Here is a 16,657-nt window from a genome sequence, read left to right on the forward strand (position 1 = left end):
ATTTCATTATATATTACAGTGAAATAATAATAGAAATAAGGCACACAATAAATGTAATGGGTTTGAATCACCTCCGCATTATCCCTTCCCCTTCTCCCAGGTCCGTGGAAGAGTTGTCTTCAAGATAACTGGTCTCTGGTGCCAAAAAGTTTCGGGACAAATGATTTAAATGTTTGTAAGAATAGTTAAGCAACTTAAGCTTTAGATGCTCAAAAAATACAGGTTTAAATACTAATAAAAATGGGTGCAAATGAAACCACTCTTTCTGTGGTCCAGGGAATCTTAACCATTCTATCAGAAAGACTTGCTGCTTGGAGCTGCAGCTGTCCTCCCACATCCTGTCCACTGTAAAGCCCTGCAACACACACACACGTGCCCCCCCCCACACCTGCACACAGATGCACATACATAAATACATTCAAATGTACATACCTGCACACACACACGCACACACAGGCACACACACACACGCACACACACAGATGCACAGACATAAGTATATTCACATGTACATACCTGCACACACACACACGAACATACATACATACACATGCATATACCTGCATACATATGCGTGTGCACACACACACACACAGACACACACACAGACACACACACACACAGACACACACACATGCTGTGCTTCATGCCCTCACTAGGGTGGCCAGGGAGGGAATGCGTGTTTTTAGGAGGAATGAAGACAACTCAGGCCCCTCATTCTCCTGGTGTTTGCACAAGTGCCTTCTCTGCAGACCATCCTTCAGTGTCTTTCTTGGTTCTCCCTGTTACTGAAAGACAGAAGCAGAGGCCCGGCACATACTTGGCTGCTTAGGGCTCAAGCCAAGTTCACAAGCTTCCTGGGGAGCCTCGTGAGATGAAGGCACTGCACAGCCTCCCTAAAAGAGGTGTCGGCTTTTCCTGGATCCTTGAGCCCAGGAAGGCGATAGGTGAGACATCACAGTTCATCAGAAGACACAAGCAAACTCCAGTGAGAAAGGGCAAGGGTCAAAGATTTGACTCTCCTGGAGAAGCGGTTCTCGGGCTATAAGCAGCAGGCGGAAGACGTCATTGCATGCGCAGTGAGGTGACGGCGAGCTCCAGTTTTCACTGGGAACTGAGATCAACAGTGACCTGACCCCCTACTCATGCTCGTCTCTCCCTGTCTCTCTCTTTGCCTTTTGTGTCTCTCTCCCTATCTCTCTTGTTCCTTTTCCTCTCAACCTCCTCTGTCTCTCTCCCTATCTCTCTTCCTCTCTCTCTCTCACTCCCTTCTCCCCATCTCTCTTTCTCTCTCCTTCTTTTGCACTTCTCTCTCCCTCCTCATCTCTCTGCCTGCCACTGTTCAGGCTCCTGGGGCCCCACGTGGATGGGCGGACACAGGACTCCTAGGCTACCCGTCACAGCGCAAGCACAGGGCTGCAGGCCCTTGGTCCCCCACCTCCCAGCATCCTCAAAATGAGGGGTGTGGGGTGTGCCCGTGCTCTCCTGGGTGGGCGCCCCACACTCCAGGAAGCAGAAACTGCAAGTCACAGCTGGCTTGAGTGGTGCACCCATGGGGCTGCCAGCTTCCATCGTGCCATCTGCTGAGGCCAAAGCAGAGGACACCAGCCCAGGCCGGTCTCTGCAGCAGGGTGGGGGTAGGGGTGGGCTTGGGGTTGGGGGTAGGGATGGAGCCGCCAATGCAAACTGGCCCCTGGCTGGTTTCCTACCCTTCACCCTGCCATGCAAGGCCTGTCCCACCCCTACCCCTGTCTCCCACCACCTCCACCCCTAGGCTGCCCCAGACCCAGGCTCCAGAGGTCTCCCAGGATCCAGGAACTAAGGGCAACCACTGGGTTCCACAGCCTCTAGTCCATGAGTCAGCCACCCCTCTGTGTGCTGACAAACCTTGGCTCTCATGCCCCACCCCAAGCCAGGACACACCTCCATCCTCCACCAGCATTATTCCCGCCTCCTGATTTTAGTCCTGACAGCCCTGCTTCCTAGTAACCTTGCCCCCTCCCAGCCTGGTCCAGGCAAGCCCAAAGGCCAGCACCCTCGCCCCACCCTTCCTGGGGGCCACTCTACTATCTGCTTGTCCAGATGTCTTCACCTGGCTTTACCAAGCGACAACAAATAACAGGGATGAGCCTCTGGCCTCTGCCAGGAAGATTTGCCAAAGTACTCTCTATTTAGAAGCAGGAAGAGTGATGGGGCCTAAGAAAGACCCCAGGATGGTCACCCAAGCAGCAAGAAGGGCAAGGAGCCCAGTTTCCTGCCCTTACCCTGGGAGGACGTGGCCAGGGCACCACAAGGTCCTGGAGAGTGGTGGGTAGGAGAGCAGATCCAACCTCTTCTTGAGGAAGCAGCCACCACCCCAGGAAGCAGCAGATGGGGGTGCACAGGCAGAGCCCCCGGTGCTGCAGGGCAGGGCCAGCAGATCTGTACTCAGCCTCAGCCCTGGGGAGCTGCAAGACAGGCTGAGACCCTGATAGGTTTGGATCTGTGTCCCAAATCCATCGCTCCTGTGTCAAGGGAGGAACCTGGTGGGAGGGGATTGGATCTGGGGACAGTTTCCCCCCGTGCTCCTCCCCTGAGAGTGAGGGAGTTCTCAGGAGAGCTGATGGTTTCAAAGTGTGGAACTTCCTCGTTCTCCACTCACTCCTTCCTGCCGCCTTGTGAAGAAGGTGCCTGTTTCCCCTTCGCCTTCCGCCATTGATTGTAAGTTCCCTGAACTGCGAGTCAATTAAAACTCTTTGCTTTGTAAACTACTCAGTCTCGAGTATTTCTTTACAGCAGTGTGAAAACAAACTAATACCCCTTCCCTGAGGTGCCTTCTCCTTAGGCATCCAGCTGCCCCATGCTCCTGTTCTACCCCCTGGTCTTTCTTTTGCCCTCATGAGGCCCAGGTGATCCACATGGCCAGCCCCAGCCCCATCCTACTGCACACTGGTGTGGCTGCTGGAGAGGCCGCGCTCCTTTCCTCACCCCGAGGGGGCCTGATATGCTCTTTGGATCCAGGAGGAAACTGACCCCCTATTTTCACACTGGTGCAACTTCTTCCAAGACCTCAAAGCAGGATAACGTGAGTCAGTCTTTTTTAATGTTTTCACTTGCTAGGGCTGTCACTAGGACAGTCCTAGAGAGTGGTGCCAATGGATAAATGGATGAACGAATGGACAGTAGTCCAGGGACGATGTCCCTGTCTGTACTGAACTAGGTCCTTCCTCCAATAAGAAGCCTTCCTGAGTGAGTTTATACAGTCATCCTTTGGTATCCAGGGAGGATTAGTTCTAGGGTCCCGGGGATGCCAAAATCCATGGATGCTCAAATCTCTGATATAACATGGCCTAGTATTTACATATAAGCTATGCACATCCTCCCATAGACCTTAGACCATTACTAGATTATTTATGACACATAATGCAATGCAGATGCTACATAAATGGTTGTGATACTGTATTCTTTAGGGAATGATGACAAGAACAAAGTCTGCACATGTTCAGTAGAGACATAACCATGCAATTTATTTTCTGAGTATTTTCTATCTGCTGTTGCTGAATCCACAGATGCAGAGCTCCCAGATACGAGGGCCAAGTGTGCTTTGAGAGTAGGGTGGGAGAGTTTGTGAATGAGTACAGGGGAACAGGTGTCGATCAGGAGGGCCCTGCATTGGGACATCTGGACACCGTGTCTCAGGACTTGAGACTCCATTTGGAAGGCACAGCAGACTCAGCCCAGGTCATAGCCCTCCCCTTGAAGGTTCATTTTATCCCAAGCTCTTTCTGGAGCCTGGAATTTGGCACCCCCTCTAGGCCCTGGGTGGAAGGACTGATGAACCAGATTTGAGATAACATATCTAGAATAGAGTGAGGCCCTACTGTGTGCCCAGCACTTTCCCCACAGGATCCTCTAGCTAGAATATCCAAGGGTCATGGAGAGAAATACCCAGATAAAATATCAGAAATGAAAAAACAGATACCATTAGAGACACTAAAAAGACAATAAAAAGATAATAAATAAAAAGATAATAGTATAAGCATTTGTATTCTGAAATTCAACAGCAGCAGTCAATTTCCTCCACCCCTATGTGTGTCCCAGACCACCATGGGCGGGGAGGGCTGAGGTCAGGGAAAACCCATGGATGCTCTGATGCTGGTCCTGGGTCTCGGGATTGACAGTGATGAGGAATTTGGGGGCACACATGAGTGGGGAAGCCAGGCCTGGCCAGAGAAGCAACACATATGTGCACAGAACTGTTTACCCACATACACGTGTGCACGCACGTGTGCAAACACATTGCAGGCAGGCATGTAGCCGCCTCAGGCAGTGGAGGACCCTGACTCTGGGCCCTGCTGACCCGGGCAAGTCCCCATTGTGATGCGTGCCATGACCTCAGAATGTCACTGGTGCTTAGCACCAATCCGCTCTCAGGCCTGCCTCTGTGTTCTACGGCAGTTACCCACGCACAGTGGTATCAGCTACACACGCACAGTGGTATCTGTGAACACTTTTGTGGACTCAAAGGTTTTCTACCTGAGAGGCATAACGCAGGCCAGCTGATTCGTCAGAATCAGGTGAGTGTGTCCTGCTCTCTTCCCTCCAGGCTGGCGGAAACAGTGGCTATGCTGACTTGGGAACAATGGCTATGCTGTGGGTGGTGTTGGCCTCTGGGCAGCTACCGAGGAGGGTCATCCTTGAGCACTCACCGGTCGCCCGTTCTACACTGCCAGTGTAGACGCTTGGCTCTTTCGTCCTCATGGTGGCTTCATAGAGTGAGTGCCATTCCCTAGTGTACCCATTCGACATGTGAGATGTCTGGGGTCAGAGAGGCGGTAACCGGCCTGAGAATCCAGACAGGACCCTGGGTTTTGCTCTCAGCCTTGCTGTGCGCCGTGCTGAAATTCAGGCCTGAACCCTGTGACCTCCCTGCCCTAGATCCCAAGTCTTCCCAGTTTTCCCATCCCGACGGGGCAGAGCCTGGTCCTGGCAGAGTCACTGGGATGGATCCACTGTAGGTGTGGTGGATAGGAGGGTCCTCAGAACACCTCTGTGCTCTAAGCTGGGTCCTGATGGTGGCTGTGGGCCTCACTGAACACACATGGTCCCTTGTCCGGGGGAACCTTCTGTCCTTGGGCACTTGTGGAAAATGAAGGCCCCCTGGAGGGCTGGCTGGGGGGAGACCATCTTCCCTTCTGTTCAAAGGGGTCCAGGCACTGGGGTTCCCTCCAAGTATTTCTTGCTCTGTCTGGTCCTCTCGAGGCCTTGCCCTCCTTTTGCCCCGAGTGTTCCCAGGAGGAATTGTCCATCCAGGTGTTCTCCAGGACCAAGGACCCACGGTCCTTCCTCAGTGACCCAGGAAAATGAAGCCCCTTCTGTAGGGACAGCTCAGAATGGTGGAGTCCACAGTCTCTCCCCGAGTGAGGGTTTCCATTAGCACAATAGATCATTTTCATCCCCCAAACTGAACACCCTCCTGCTCAACTGGCATTATTCCTAAAGTGGCTTCTCTGTTCAGACTGAAGGGCCACGGGAGCCAAAGTGATGAGCGGAGAAGAACAGAGCAGTCAGGAGAGATCTTGATCCCTGTAGAAAACTGGGCATCTCTGTGGTCCCTGAGCATCCCAGGAGGCCGATTGTACAGAGACCTCTGGTCGCTGACCTCAGTCTCCCTCCACATCCCTGGAATAGCCCATCATGGGCCCTGCGCCCTTGGCAGGTGGACCCCATTCAACCTGCTGGGGCGGATGTGTCCCCATTTCATGGCATTTAGGGATGACGAGACTCTCTGTCCAGGTCCCACTGTCCTTAAGTCCTTGGGATGATGCCCACCCCTGCTTGGGGCTTGACACTCCAGAGACTCGTGCAGTTGTGAGACAATGGGTCTGGCCCCTTTTTACCTGGGGACGGTGGTGGAATGGAGGTTACCCAGCCAGCCAGCATCTGGGAGCCCGATGGGAGCGGTTCAGGTTTTCTCTGAGGCTCTCAAGTACAATGTAACTTTTAGATGATTTTTGGCTCACAGGATGGAAATCGCAGAGGATGCAGATAGTTTCTGGGCACAGGAGCGAGAGAACATCATTATGAACTATGAGAAGGTACAGGTCGGTCTGCTTCTTGGAGGGAGGCCTCTTCCAGTGCACCCTGGTCAAAGGGTCCTGGGCTCCCTAGGAGCACAGGGTGGGCACGGGTGGCCACTACCTCCAGGCCCGTGCACTCTTTACCTTGGACCCTTCACCAAGGCTCCCTCTGGGTTACAGGGACACCGAGGTGAGCTGCCAGAGGACATGGGGCCTGAGCCTGTTGGAATCTACAGCAGCATTGATCGCTTTGGGATTGTGCAGTGAGTCCTCTGTGCTCCCCTCACCCCTAAAGCACCTGTCTCAGCTCAGGGATGGGTTTGCTTTCAGAAAGGCCTTTCTGAGGCAGGACTGTCTCGCCGGGTCAGGCCAACCTCCTTTCCAGGGTCAGAACTCCTCCCTGACTCCCCTGCAGGTCCAGCCCGAGGTTGCTGTTAGGCCAGAGGTGCGGGGCCCATCTAGGGAGCGGGTGGGAATGGAGACTGGGCTAGGTCAGGCCCCTGGACTCTCAGCAGTTCTGTCCACAAGTCAGCACAAGAGGAGCGGGGCAGCCTGAGGGTCTGGCCCTCTCTACTTGGAGACAACCCCAGTGAGATCCATGTGTTGTGGCCACAGGGTGAGGGGACGCCTGGCTTAGCCTCAGGGCTGTTGTCCAGCGGGTCTCTGAGGGTCCACCTGCCCCTGTCTTCCCTCATTTCCCTAGAGCTGCAGCCCTCACTGCCCCCATCAGGAAGATGGAAAGGCATGGAGACAGTGGGGGCTGTGGCCCTAGAGGAACAGGGGAGAAGACGGGCAGGGCCCTGTTCTGGGCATCTCATATTAAGGTCAGGGAGGTGGCAGGGCTTGTGGCTAAAGACCCTGGGTCTGGTGCTGGGGAAGGGATCTGGGTCCAGGTAAGAGGAGCCCAGACAGGAGTCCATCCCTTAAGGATCATAGGATGCAGAGACAGAGGATCCCAGGGGAGGTAGGGTGGGAGGGAGCTGATGAGCGGTGCCACTTCTGAAACGCAGGGTGTGTGGGTCAGGTGCAGGGAGAGGCAGGTGGATGCTGGGAGGTCAGAACTTGCAAGGGCCTTGGGGCTGTCAAGTGGGATGGGCCCCTGGTACACCAGGAGTACACCGGGCAGGTCTCAGGGCAGGCTCCCTTGACCCTGGTGGGGTGATGTGGTCACTCCCTGAGGGACTCCTGTGAGGGCCCTGTCGCCCACCCTGGGCGGCCCCCATCCCGTCTCAGGCCTGACCTTTCTCAGCTCCAGCAGAAAGCACCACCTCCAGTCCAGGACAAGCAGCCCCATTATGCAGCCTGACCGCCCCCCACGCCAGGGGCCCCAGTAACCCCACCCAGGCTGGCCCCACACTCCTTCTTCTCCCAGGTCCTGCCCCTCCTGGGAGTCAGCCCCACAGGAAGGCCCTTGTCCTCCCTTCCCTGGGTCTTCTCGTGGGCTGAGCCCTGAGCTGGATACGGACAGAGCCTGTCCTTTCTGGGGGGTTGGCTCCCAGTCTAGGGCAGCTCCAGGCCCTGTGCAGGTCCTCAGTTCTGCCTGGGTTGTCTTACAGTGAGACAGAGCTGCCTCCTGCCACTGCTCCGGAGGAGAAGGTAAGAGCCTGATGCATGGGGGGGCTGGTCCAGGGGCGTGGGGACTGGGAGGGTGGTCGGTGAGGCAGAGGAGGCCGCTGGCCAGGGCAGTGGTGGGTGAGGGCAACACGCTATCACTGGGAGGGGCAGCAGTCCCTGCTGGATCTGACCCCAAGTTGCTGTAACTTGGGCAGTTTGATAAAATTCCAAAGTGAGAACCACAGTTGTGGCTTGGGGGTGGCTGCCGCCTGTATCAGGACCCCACCCAGAGGCTGGGACCTGACCTACGACTGGTGTGTCTGTGGCCTGAGGACCGCACGTCCCGGGGTCCCAAAGCCAGCCCACTGGTGCTCATTTGCTCAAAGGCTCTCAAACCTTAGGGTCTGCCATTCCCTGGTTCCCTCCAGCTGGGTCCACCAGGGCTCCAGAGCCCAAGATCCAGCATCCACAGGCGGCTCTGGGAAGCCTGGCAGCTCCCCTAACACCAACATTCCTCATTTGACAGCAAATGCGGCGGGAGATAACACGAAAGAGCAAGTGGATGGAAATGCTGCGACAATGGGAGACATACAAGAAGAGTAAAAAAGTAATGTGTGGAGGGAGAGGCCCCCGGAACCACTTTCTGCAGAGACAGGGGACAGGCACCCATGGCTGTGGCCTGGCACCGTCAGCCTCTCAGAGGGCGGGGGGCACACTGTCCTCACCCAGAGGACTGCAGGCCTGGTCGGTGGTTTGCCTGCCTATTCGTGCAAGCGTCACCTTGCTGGGAGGGAATCTGAATCTAGGGCTGGGACTACCCAGAGCTCAAGGCTAGAGATGTCCTGGTGACCCAAAGGAAGGAAAATGTTCAGATCAGAGTCCCGACTCTGAGTGTCCATCCACTTTTTCAATCCTGGGAAGGGAGACTGTGTCCCAGCTTAATGTCACCTCTAACGAGGAATCACAGCGTCAAAACCAACCATTTCCAGAATCCTCGGGCTCTGGTCCTCACTGGGGTCGCCCCGTGGCCTGTGACACCAGGTTGTTTTCTGCCCACAGCTGAGAGATCGAGTATATAAGGGCATTCCCATGAACATCCGGGGCCAAGTGTGGTCAGTCCTGCTGAACATACAGGAAGTCAAGTCGAAAAACCCCAGAACATACAAGGTACGCTCAGCCAGAGCACAACAAACAGGACAGGCCGTGTCAGGGGCCCAGGTCTCCAGCTGGAGGGAGCATCAAGCCCAGCCTGGGGGGTGGGTGGGGTGGTCAGATGCACATCCTGGGCACGGACGGTGACATAGTCACCACAGACAAACTCAGATCTCGTGACCCTCCCCGGCTTCAGTAACAAGCCAAAAAGCAGCTTTGTGGAGAAGGAAACCTTCCTGCTTTCCTTCCTTCCCGGAGTGCTGACTGTGGGCCGACTGCCATTTGGGGCAGGGAGTCTTCCATCTGTTCTGAGGCTGCTTCCTCCTTTTGGCCCTACCCTACAGGTCATGAAGGAGAAGGGCAAGAGGTCATCTGAACACATCCACCAGATCAACGTGGACATAAGCAAGACACTAAGGACTCACATCTTCTTCAGGGATCGATACGGAGCCAAGTAAGCCTATGGGAGCCACAGGATCACAGCAGACATGGAGTGAACGAAAGGGATGGGAGATTCCCCAGAGCAGAAGCCAGGGTCACCTAGGAGGGATGACAGAGCTGCCAAGAGCTCTCCTGGCCCAGGGAACAGCTGGCACCATGAAACAAGCGCCTCCCTGGTTCCAAGCCCTGGGCCAGACTGGAACACGTGGGGCCAGAACCCAGGAGGATCCTGAGGAGACAGAAGGCAGCAAACAAAATCATGCACAATGGTGAAAGGTGCTCTCCCGGACCCACGGGGACCCACGGTAGGACTCACGGGAGGGTGGCAGGACAGAGGGCCCTTGAGCCTCCTGAGGCAACAGTGACATCACCAAATGCTGGGGGAATTAGGGTCCTGGAAACTGTTATCCTTGTCTGCTGGGAACGTGACATGGCACAGCCACTTTGGCAGCCAGTTGGGCAGTGGCTCACAAAGCTCAATGGACTTCAACCACGTGTCCCCAAAGTGTCTCAGATATTGAACGCACTGATTTGAAAACTGACATCCACATAAGATGTTCACTGATTAATTCATTGTCACTCATACACGGAGACGTCGGGGATGGCCTTCAACACGGGAATGGGGAGAGCAAGACCGGTCCTCCCTCCAAACGGAAGACCCAGTGAGAAAAGGGATCGAGCCAGTGATGGCTGGATGAATGTGGGTGGATCCTAGATGCATTTTGCTGAGGGAAAGAAGCCAGCCCCAATAAGCTACCACGTAGGATTCCCCTTCCTGGGTCATTCTGGAAAAGACCAAATCATAGGGACTGAGAAGTAGTCTGGGTGGCCAAGGGTTGACAGACTGGGGAGAGGCTGGGTGCATAGGGGCCACCCTGGAGACTTGGAAGATGAAGGAGTCACTCCGGGAGGGGCTGGAGCGGTGGCCGGGAGACTCTGTCCATTGGTTTAGAACCGTGGAGGAACTGTACATCCAAAGACTGAACTGGTGTGTGTGCAAACTGAAAAAAAAATAAAATCATTCAGAGTGAAAAGGATCAGGCAAGCCACTGTACGACTGGGCTATCTGCATGTCACAGATGTGGATTTTACTGAAATATTTCTTCAAAGGCTCTGAGAAGCTCACTGCTTATCTGGTGAATCATCTGAACCTGAAATGGGATTCGTTGTTAGGCTTTGTGGACAAAGTGAAACCAACGGCATCTGCACAAAACAAACAAAAGCCTCCTTTCTCTGTCTCCTAGGCAGCGGGAACTATTCTACATCCTCCTGGCATATTCAGAGTATAACCCGGTGAGTATTCCCGGCAGTGACATTCCCGGGCAGTATTTCCCTATTCACAGGAGTGGGTGTCTGGTGGGGTGCCATCGCTTCTTTTAAGGTTAGTATGGACAAGGTGCTGAAGTGCCTGATGGACTTGGCTCTTGTCATGAAATGAATTTGCACCCTGAGGAAGCCTCTTCTTCAGAGGAAGCCTCCCCAGTCACCTCTGCCCTCTCCAATGCCATGAGTCCTCCCAGGTGACCTCAGTCCTCCCAGGTGATGTCCTTTCACAGTGACTCTGGCTCTTGCAGGAGGTGGGCTACTGCAGGTACCTGAGCCCCATCGCGGCCTTGTTTCTCCTGTATCTGCCTGAGGAGGATGCATTCTGGGCACTGGTGCAGCTGCTGGCCAGTGAGAGGCACTCCCTGCAGGGTAGGTGGACAGCTGCCCAAGGGACCTCATGCAGCCAGACCCAGAGACGGCCACCCTGGCCAGGTGATCTCGGCTTTCAGCCAAGGCACCTTCCTTGTGTAGCCAGCTCCTTGGGAGTCTTCAGGGTGTCTCTGCTGAGGGTCCCACAGGAGTCCGCGGCTGACCCCCAAAGCCCAAGTCAGACGCCTTTCATCCCCATCAGCGGAGGGCATCTCATCCTCCCCGTGGCCACCCTCTGTGTCCTGCTGCCACGCCCTCTGGCTCTGATTCTGTGCAGCTCACTCTCCCCTCACTGAGAGTCCTCCTGCCCTCCAGCTGCCCAGGCTCCTGCTGCCCTTGGTGCCCACGAATGGGCCGACCAAGCCCAGGTGGCAGCATCTCCCCATCCTGTGTCCCCTGGCCCGACCCCACTTCCAGGAGACGACCAGGAAACCCAGAACCCGCCCTGTTCTGGCCGCCATGTGGTGGCCTCAAGTCAGGCTTGCCCTTTTTGCACCCTGGTCCAGGAGGCCTCTAGGGAAACCTGCAGCCAGACTCCAGGGGATGTTCCTGACCCACCTCCCCAGGGCAAAGGCTGCATGGTGGGGTCACCAGATGGGAGGGTGAAAGGCCTTGCGGTTTGGGGGCCTCTCCAGCTGCCCAGCTCTTCCAGCTGATGGCTCCACATCTTGGGGAAAGGCTCTGATTCCTTGATGGGCTGGGGTATTCTCAGGATTCCACAGCCCAAATGGCGGGACAGTCCAGGGGCTCCAAGACCATCAGGAGCATGTGGTCCCCACGTCACAACCCAAGACCATGTGGCGTCTGGTGAGTTTATGGCGTCTGGTGAGCAAGCTTGGGCTCTTCTCCAGAGGCCCTGCATCCCGTGGCGCTGGTGACTGGCTGAGTCCCAGCCACTGGCTGACCTGGGATGTCGGGTTCTCCATGGGCCGGGAGTTGGTCTATAGGACAGAGGCACAGGGATGGGGGCCCAGCTCCCGCAGAGCAGGGAAAAGGGCAGTGTGTCCACCGGGAGTGTGGGAAGGGGCCGGTGTTGTGGGGAGCCCTGGACACTGCCCAGTGTTCTGCACTAGGGGAAGGGTCTTCAGAGGCCCTGGAAGAGGGAGGTTTTTAGGGCAGCCCAGGGGGCCCTGAGCACCTCTGTTCCTCCCATCAGGACAAGGAAGGTCTTTGCGCGCAGGGTTCCTCCTTAGGCTGGCTTCTCCAGATGTTGAATGACGGGGTAAGAAGGCACAGGGAGACCCTGACTCAGGGACCCTCCTTGCCCTGCAGTGCCCTGCTTCCCCAGCCCGGGGGTCTGGCTCACCCACAGCCCACAGGAGGCTCTGCCCACAGGGGGGTCCCCACAGGACACCCAAACAAAACCCTCTGCCCAAGGGGGGTCATCCCAGGGCAATAACTGGGACTCAGACCCCACCTTACAGGCAGACTGGGCCAGGACCCAACTTGGCAGGGATCAGGGAAGCCTCAAGCCCTGGGCAAGCCCCTCTCTCCAGGAGCCACACTCCCACTCCAATGAGTGCCCCCCATGAGGAGCTGCAAGACCTTGTCTGACCCAGCGCCCTGGAGGGCTCAGGAAACCCTCATGGGGAAGATCACTGACTCTGGGGACTGAAGCCCCAGTGGGCTCAGCTCGAGCCACCAGCCCCAGCCTGGAAGGGCTACAGTCTCCCACACCTGCTATCCTCACAGATCTCTCTTGGGCTCATCCTGCGCCTGTGGGACGTGTATTTGCTGGAAGGAGAACAGGTGTTGATGCCGATGACAAGCATTGCCTTTAAAGTTCAGAGGAGTAAGTCTCCGTGTGCCCAGTGGGGCGTGGGGAGCCCTGGGGTCAGACCCCGATTTACCCGAGGGCAGCTTCCTCACACTGTCCTCATGATCCTCTGTTCTGGCCCAGAGGGAGGTCTGACCAGGTGGGCTGGGCAAGGCACAGTGACACCAAGCCCGCCCCCCACATGGCCCAGATGAAAGTCAGGAGTGTCCTGAGCACTTCCCTGCCCAGGTTGTCCCCCAGCCACAGTCTCCTGTGCACATCTGGACCCCTGGGGTGGCCACAGAAGGTTCTGGCACGGCTCAGTGGGAGACTGAAGTGGTCACAGGGTATCAGCTGTGCCCCCTCCCAGGGAACTCTCCTGGCCTGATGTCCACCCTGTCCCTAGAGCGCCTCACGAAGACATCCAGGTCTGGCCTGTGGGCACGGTTTCGGAACCAGTTCTTCTATACCTGGGAGTTGGATGATGACTCTGTGCTCAAGCATCTTAGGGCCTCTATGAAGAAACTAACAAGGAAGCAAGGGGACCTGCCACCCCCAGGTGGGCTCCAGTGCCATGTCCCCTCCCATGTCACCCTCTGGGGCAGTCAATAGTGGGGGAGTGCCCGAGACCCGCAACCCTACTACCTGGGCCTTCCTCTTCACCTTTTCTTCCTCCTCTTCCTCCTGGACTCTAAGAAAGTGCAGGAGGCCCGCCGGTCCTCACGGCAGGCGCTCAGTGTGTGTGTACTGGATGTGTTGTGCCCGCAGGAGGAGGATGTGGGCATGACCCTCCAACAAGCTCCCTCCCACATTCCACAGTGTCTCTGTCGCCCCATCACAGGACCCTCTAGGGCACTAGATGAGCCAGACCCATTTGTGGGAAACCCCACCCCTCCCTGCAAGCACCCACAGCCTCAGACAGCAGCAGAGGCCCCTCACTGCTGCACGCTCCTCCAAGGTTGCCAGGACAACCAGCCTTGAGCCAGGGAGACAAGGGAATCGGGTGTCCCTGACCCCAGAGCACTCAGGGAGAGGGCACAAGCGGGACCCCGGGTGAGAGCTAGAGCCAAGAATTCAGCCAGATGTGGGAACGCTCAGTCCTGGCATGGACTGGGCAGCCCAGGAGGGCAGAGGGTGACCCATGTCCGGGTCCAATCACCCACTGTGGAGATGGGTCCCCATGTGAGGTGGCAAAGGGCTGGGTGACATCCAAGTCCCTTCCCACCTGAGTTCTCATTGGGGGCTGTATCCCTGGCCCAATAGTCCTGGGACGAGGGTGTGTGGTAGGAAGCCCCCAGCCAGTCTGGACCCTGGGGGCAGTCCCAGGAGCCACCTGCCATCCCCCCACAGCTTCCCCATGCCAGGTGGCACACACCTCTCCCCTGGGATCAGCAGACTACAGGTGCATCCTCAGTGTCAGACCACGGGGCCACACAGAGACCCTGAGGACTCCAGAGACCTAGGCAGGTGGGGCTGGCCAGGAAAGGCCTGCATGGGCTCAGTGGAGACACTGACCACGACTGTTTTCCTTTCAGCCAAACTGGAGCAAAGGTTCTCGGCACCTAGGCCTGTGCTGGCTTCAAGTGGCAGGACAACCCTCTGCAAGGGGGACAGGCAGGCCCCTCCAGGCCCACCAGCCCGGTTCCAGCGGCCCATTTGGTTAGTTTCCCCACCATGGGCACCTTGTTCTTCCACATCCTGTCCTGGTGGAGCTGTCTGGGAAGACACCTACCCTGTGGACACTCAGGGTGTGCCCAGCCCGGCCCCGGCTCAGGGAAGACCTCAGGGTTCCTGGAGATTCCTGGAGTGGAACTCGATGCCCCGGCTCCCGACGGACTTGGATATAGGGGGCCCTTGGTTCCCCCATTATGATTTCGAACAGAGCTGCTGGGTCCGCGTCCCTTCTGAACAACCCGAGCCAGCTTCACATTCTCATTTTATTTTTTGTTAAACTTATGAAAATTTATTAAGAAAGTGTGCACCTCGAAAGACATTCACGGATGGAACACACTAGTCCCCAGATCACAAAGTCAACCATGTCCAGCCCCTCCCAGCACCCCCAGTCCTGCCACCAGCATTCTGAATTCCAACAACACCATGAGCCTGCCTCTGTACTCTACCCTTATGGAAGGATAACCCCCTTCATGTTTTAAAATAAATGTTTTCTGTTTAAATTATTTTAGATATACAGAAATATTGAAAAGGCACTACAGTGTCCGCCTACACCTTCCATCCAGCTGCCCCTAATTATGGCGTTTTGCAGTACCATGGCACATAAGAAATTTAGGCCGGATGTGGTGACTAATACGTGTAATCTCAGCAATTTGAGAGGTCAAAGCGGGAGGTTCAGATTCACTTGAGTCTAGAAGTCTGAGACCAGGCTGGGAAACACAGGTGAACCCTGTCTCTAGAGAAAAGTCAAAGAAATTAGCCAGGCCTGGTGGCATGTGTCTATGGTCCCACCTAGTGAGGAAGTTGAGGCAGGAGGACTGCTACAGCCCATGACTTCCAGGAAGCAGTGAGCCATGATTGTACCAGTGAAGAATAGAAAGGTAAATATTTGAAGTGTTACTTTATGCCACTAGGGAAAGCAAGAAGACTTTTATACCATCAGTATTAAGGTATACAGTTTTCTAAAAATTTATCTCTGCAGTTCAATAAGAAAAAATTCCTGCACATTATATTTGATAGAGCAAACAAAGAAAAAAATAAAAACATTAAAGGAAATGTCAGTATTAGACTCATGCACTTTTCAAAGCATTACTAAAGAGCATCTCACATTTCTGTTTAAAACACTTGTACCATTGCATAATTAAGAATGAAGATGAGAGTTATTTGAGGTGTTTAAAAGTTGGTGGTGCCACATCTAACTGGTGTAAACTAGATAAAAATCACTATAAAAAATTCAAATTCCATGCAAATGTAAAGATTATACAATCTTATTAAATTGTTAGACATTTTTTCTCAACTACTAAATGGGATAACATCATGTCTATAATTAGCAATTAGAAAATTCTATTTGCACACTCTTCAAAGTCCATTTTTAAAATTTTATACACATCATCTCTCATTTAGAAAATGAACATTTCAATATGCTTATTACACCTACGAAGAAAAATGTTCAATTTTATAATCTCAAAATTTTTGCTAGTCATTAAAATAAATCAAAGCATTCAGCATCAAAGGATATACAGATACACACTCTTAAGTAATTCATATACAAGGACCAGAGTATTAGAGGCCTAAGCTGCTCATTTTGTAAGACAGGGGACCCTTGTAGTATTTATTTTAAAAAGAAATAGCCCCATTCAACAAGGGAAAGATCATAATTTAAAATTAGAAACTAAAAGAAAAATAAGCCTTAAAGCTTCAGTGTATGAATATCTACCATTAAACAGAATGAGAAATAGACACTCGGGACATCAGACATACTGACCCTTCAAAGGAACATGGATACAAATATGTAACACCCAATCAAATGGTACCAACACCAGGATCCTGTGTGACAGCAAACAGTGACCAAATCTAAAGAATTCCCAAAGTTGTATTGAAATTTATTTTTCTGAAGGTTTTTAAGCGAGTTACAAAACAGCCTTACTTCAATTTTACTGTTTCCCAGTAAATAAAAATGAAAATAAATAAATGGGTGATAGGAATTCAGCAGAATATGAGAAACAAAGTCATCATCACAAAATGTATAATTGGGGCCAAAATCCAACTAACTAAAGGTGTTAAAAATATAAAGAGTTTCCTACAGGTTAATTTTATTCACTAAATGTATACCAAGATTCACTATCAATATTAATATTCTTTCATATATTGATAATACCTAAAAATTTTCCAGAACAGAAAACCCAAAGCCACTGACTGAAGAACCACTATAAATCAAAGTAAAGAAAGATATACACCAAGGGACATTAATAAAACTACAGAAAACTAAGGGAAAGAAATGAAAATTTTAAAAACAAAAGGCAAGTTATCAAACGAAAAAGTAGATAAC

The 16,657-nt window shown here is 53.7% G+C and overlaps 3 protein-coding genes and 1 long non-coding RNA gene across 5 annotated transcripts in view; 2 read left to right on the top strand and 2 right to left on the bottom strand.

The window, feature by feature from the left end:
• Window positions 1-1,554, bottom strand: part of LOC139355386 (ribosomal protein S6 kinase beta-1-like) — a 45,630-nt gene extending 44,076 nt beyond the window's left edge. The window contains exon 1 of the mRNA XM_071081911.1: window positions 1,395-1,554. Within this exon, the coding sequence (XP_070938012.1) occupies window positions 1,395-1,554 (160 nt within the window). The remainder of the gene's footprint in view (window positions 1-1,394) is intronic.
• A 2,561-nt stretch (window positions 1,555-4,115) lies between these two features.
• Window positions 4,116-8,782, top strand: LOC139359357 (TBC1 domain family member 3B-like). Its single transcript, XM_071081958.1, has 5 exons — window positions 4,116-4,556; window positions 6,005-6,077; window positions 6,240-6,322; window positions 7,616-7,655; window positions 8,140-8,782. Exons 2-5 carry the CDS (start codon window positions 6,006-6,008, stop codon window positions 8,446-8,448), a joined length of 504 nt encoding a protein of 167 aa, XP_070938059.1. The 5' UTR covers window positions 4,116-4,556; window position 6,005; the 3' UTR covers window positions 8,449-8,782.
• Window positions 8,783-9,067: 285 nt separating this feature from the next.
• Window positions 9,068-14,785, top strand: LOC139359528 (TBC1 domain family member 3D-like). Of its 2 annotated transcripts, none has more exons than XM_071082648.1 (8): window positions 9,068-9,219; window positions 10,430-10,499; window positions 10,781-10,901; window positions 11,614-11,708; window positions 12,058-12,123; window positions 12,594-12,693; window positions 13,064-13,216; window positions 14,193-14,785. In XM_071082648.1, exons 1-8 carry the CDS (start codon window positions 9,113-9,115, stop codon window positions 14,606-14,608), a joined length of 1,128 nt encoding a protein of 375 aa, XP_070938749.1. In that variant the 5' UTR covers window positions 9,068-9,112; the 3' UTR covers window positions 14,609-14,785. The 2 variants fall into 2 exon arrangements, with proteins under 2 accessions (XP_070938749.1, XP_070938750.1); XM_071082649.1 differs by having other exon boundaries at window positions 10,451-10,499.
• Window positions 9,572-16,657, bottom strand: part of LOC139359531 (uncharacterized) — a 44,666-nt gene continuing 37,580 nt past the window's right edge. The window contains exon 4 of the long non-coding RNA XR_011615576.1: window positions 9,572-10,207. This is a non-coding gene — a long non-coding RNA (uncharacterized lncRNA). The remainder of the gene's footprint in view (window positions 10,208-16,657) is intronic.

This window comes from Macaca nemestrina, chromosome 17 (genome assembly GCF_043159975.1).
Source record: "Macaca nemestrina isolate mMacNem1 chromosome 17, mMacNem.hap1, whole genome shotgun sequence".
Classification (NCBI taxonomy): Eukaryota; Metazoa; Chordata; class Mammalia; order Primates; family Cercopithecidae; genus Macaca; species Macaca nemestrina.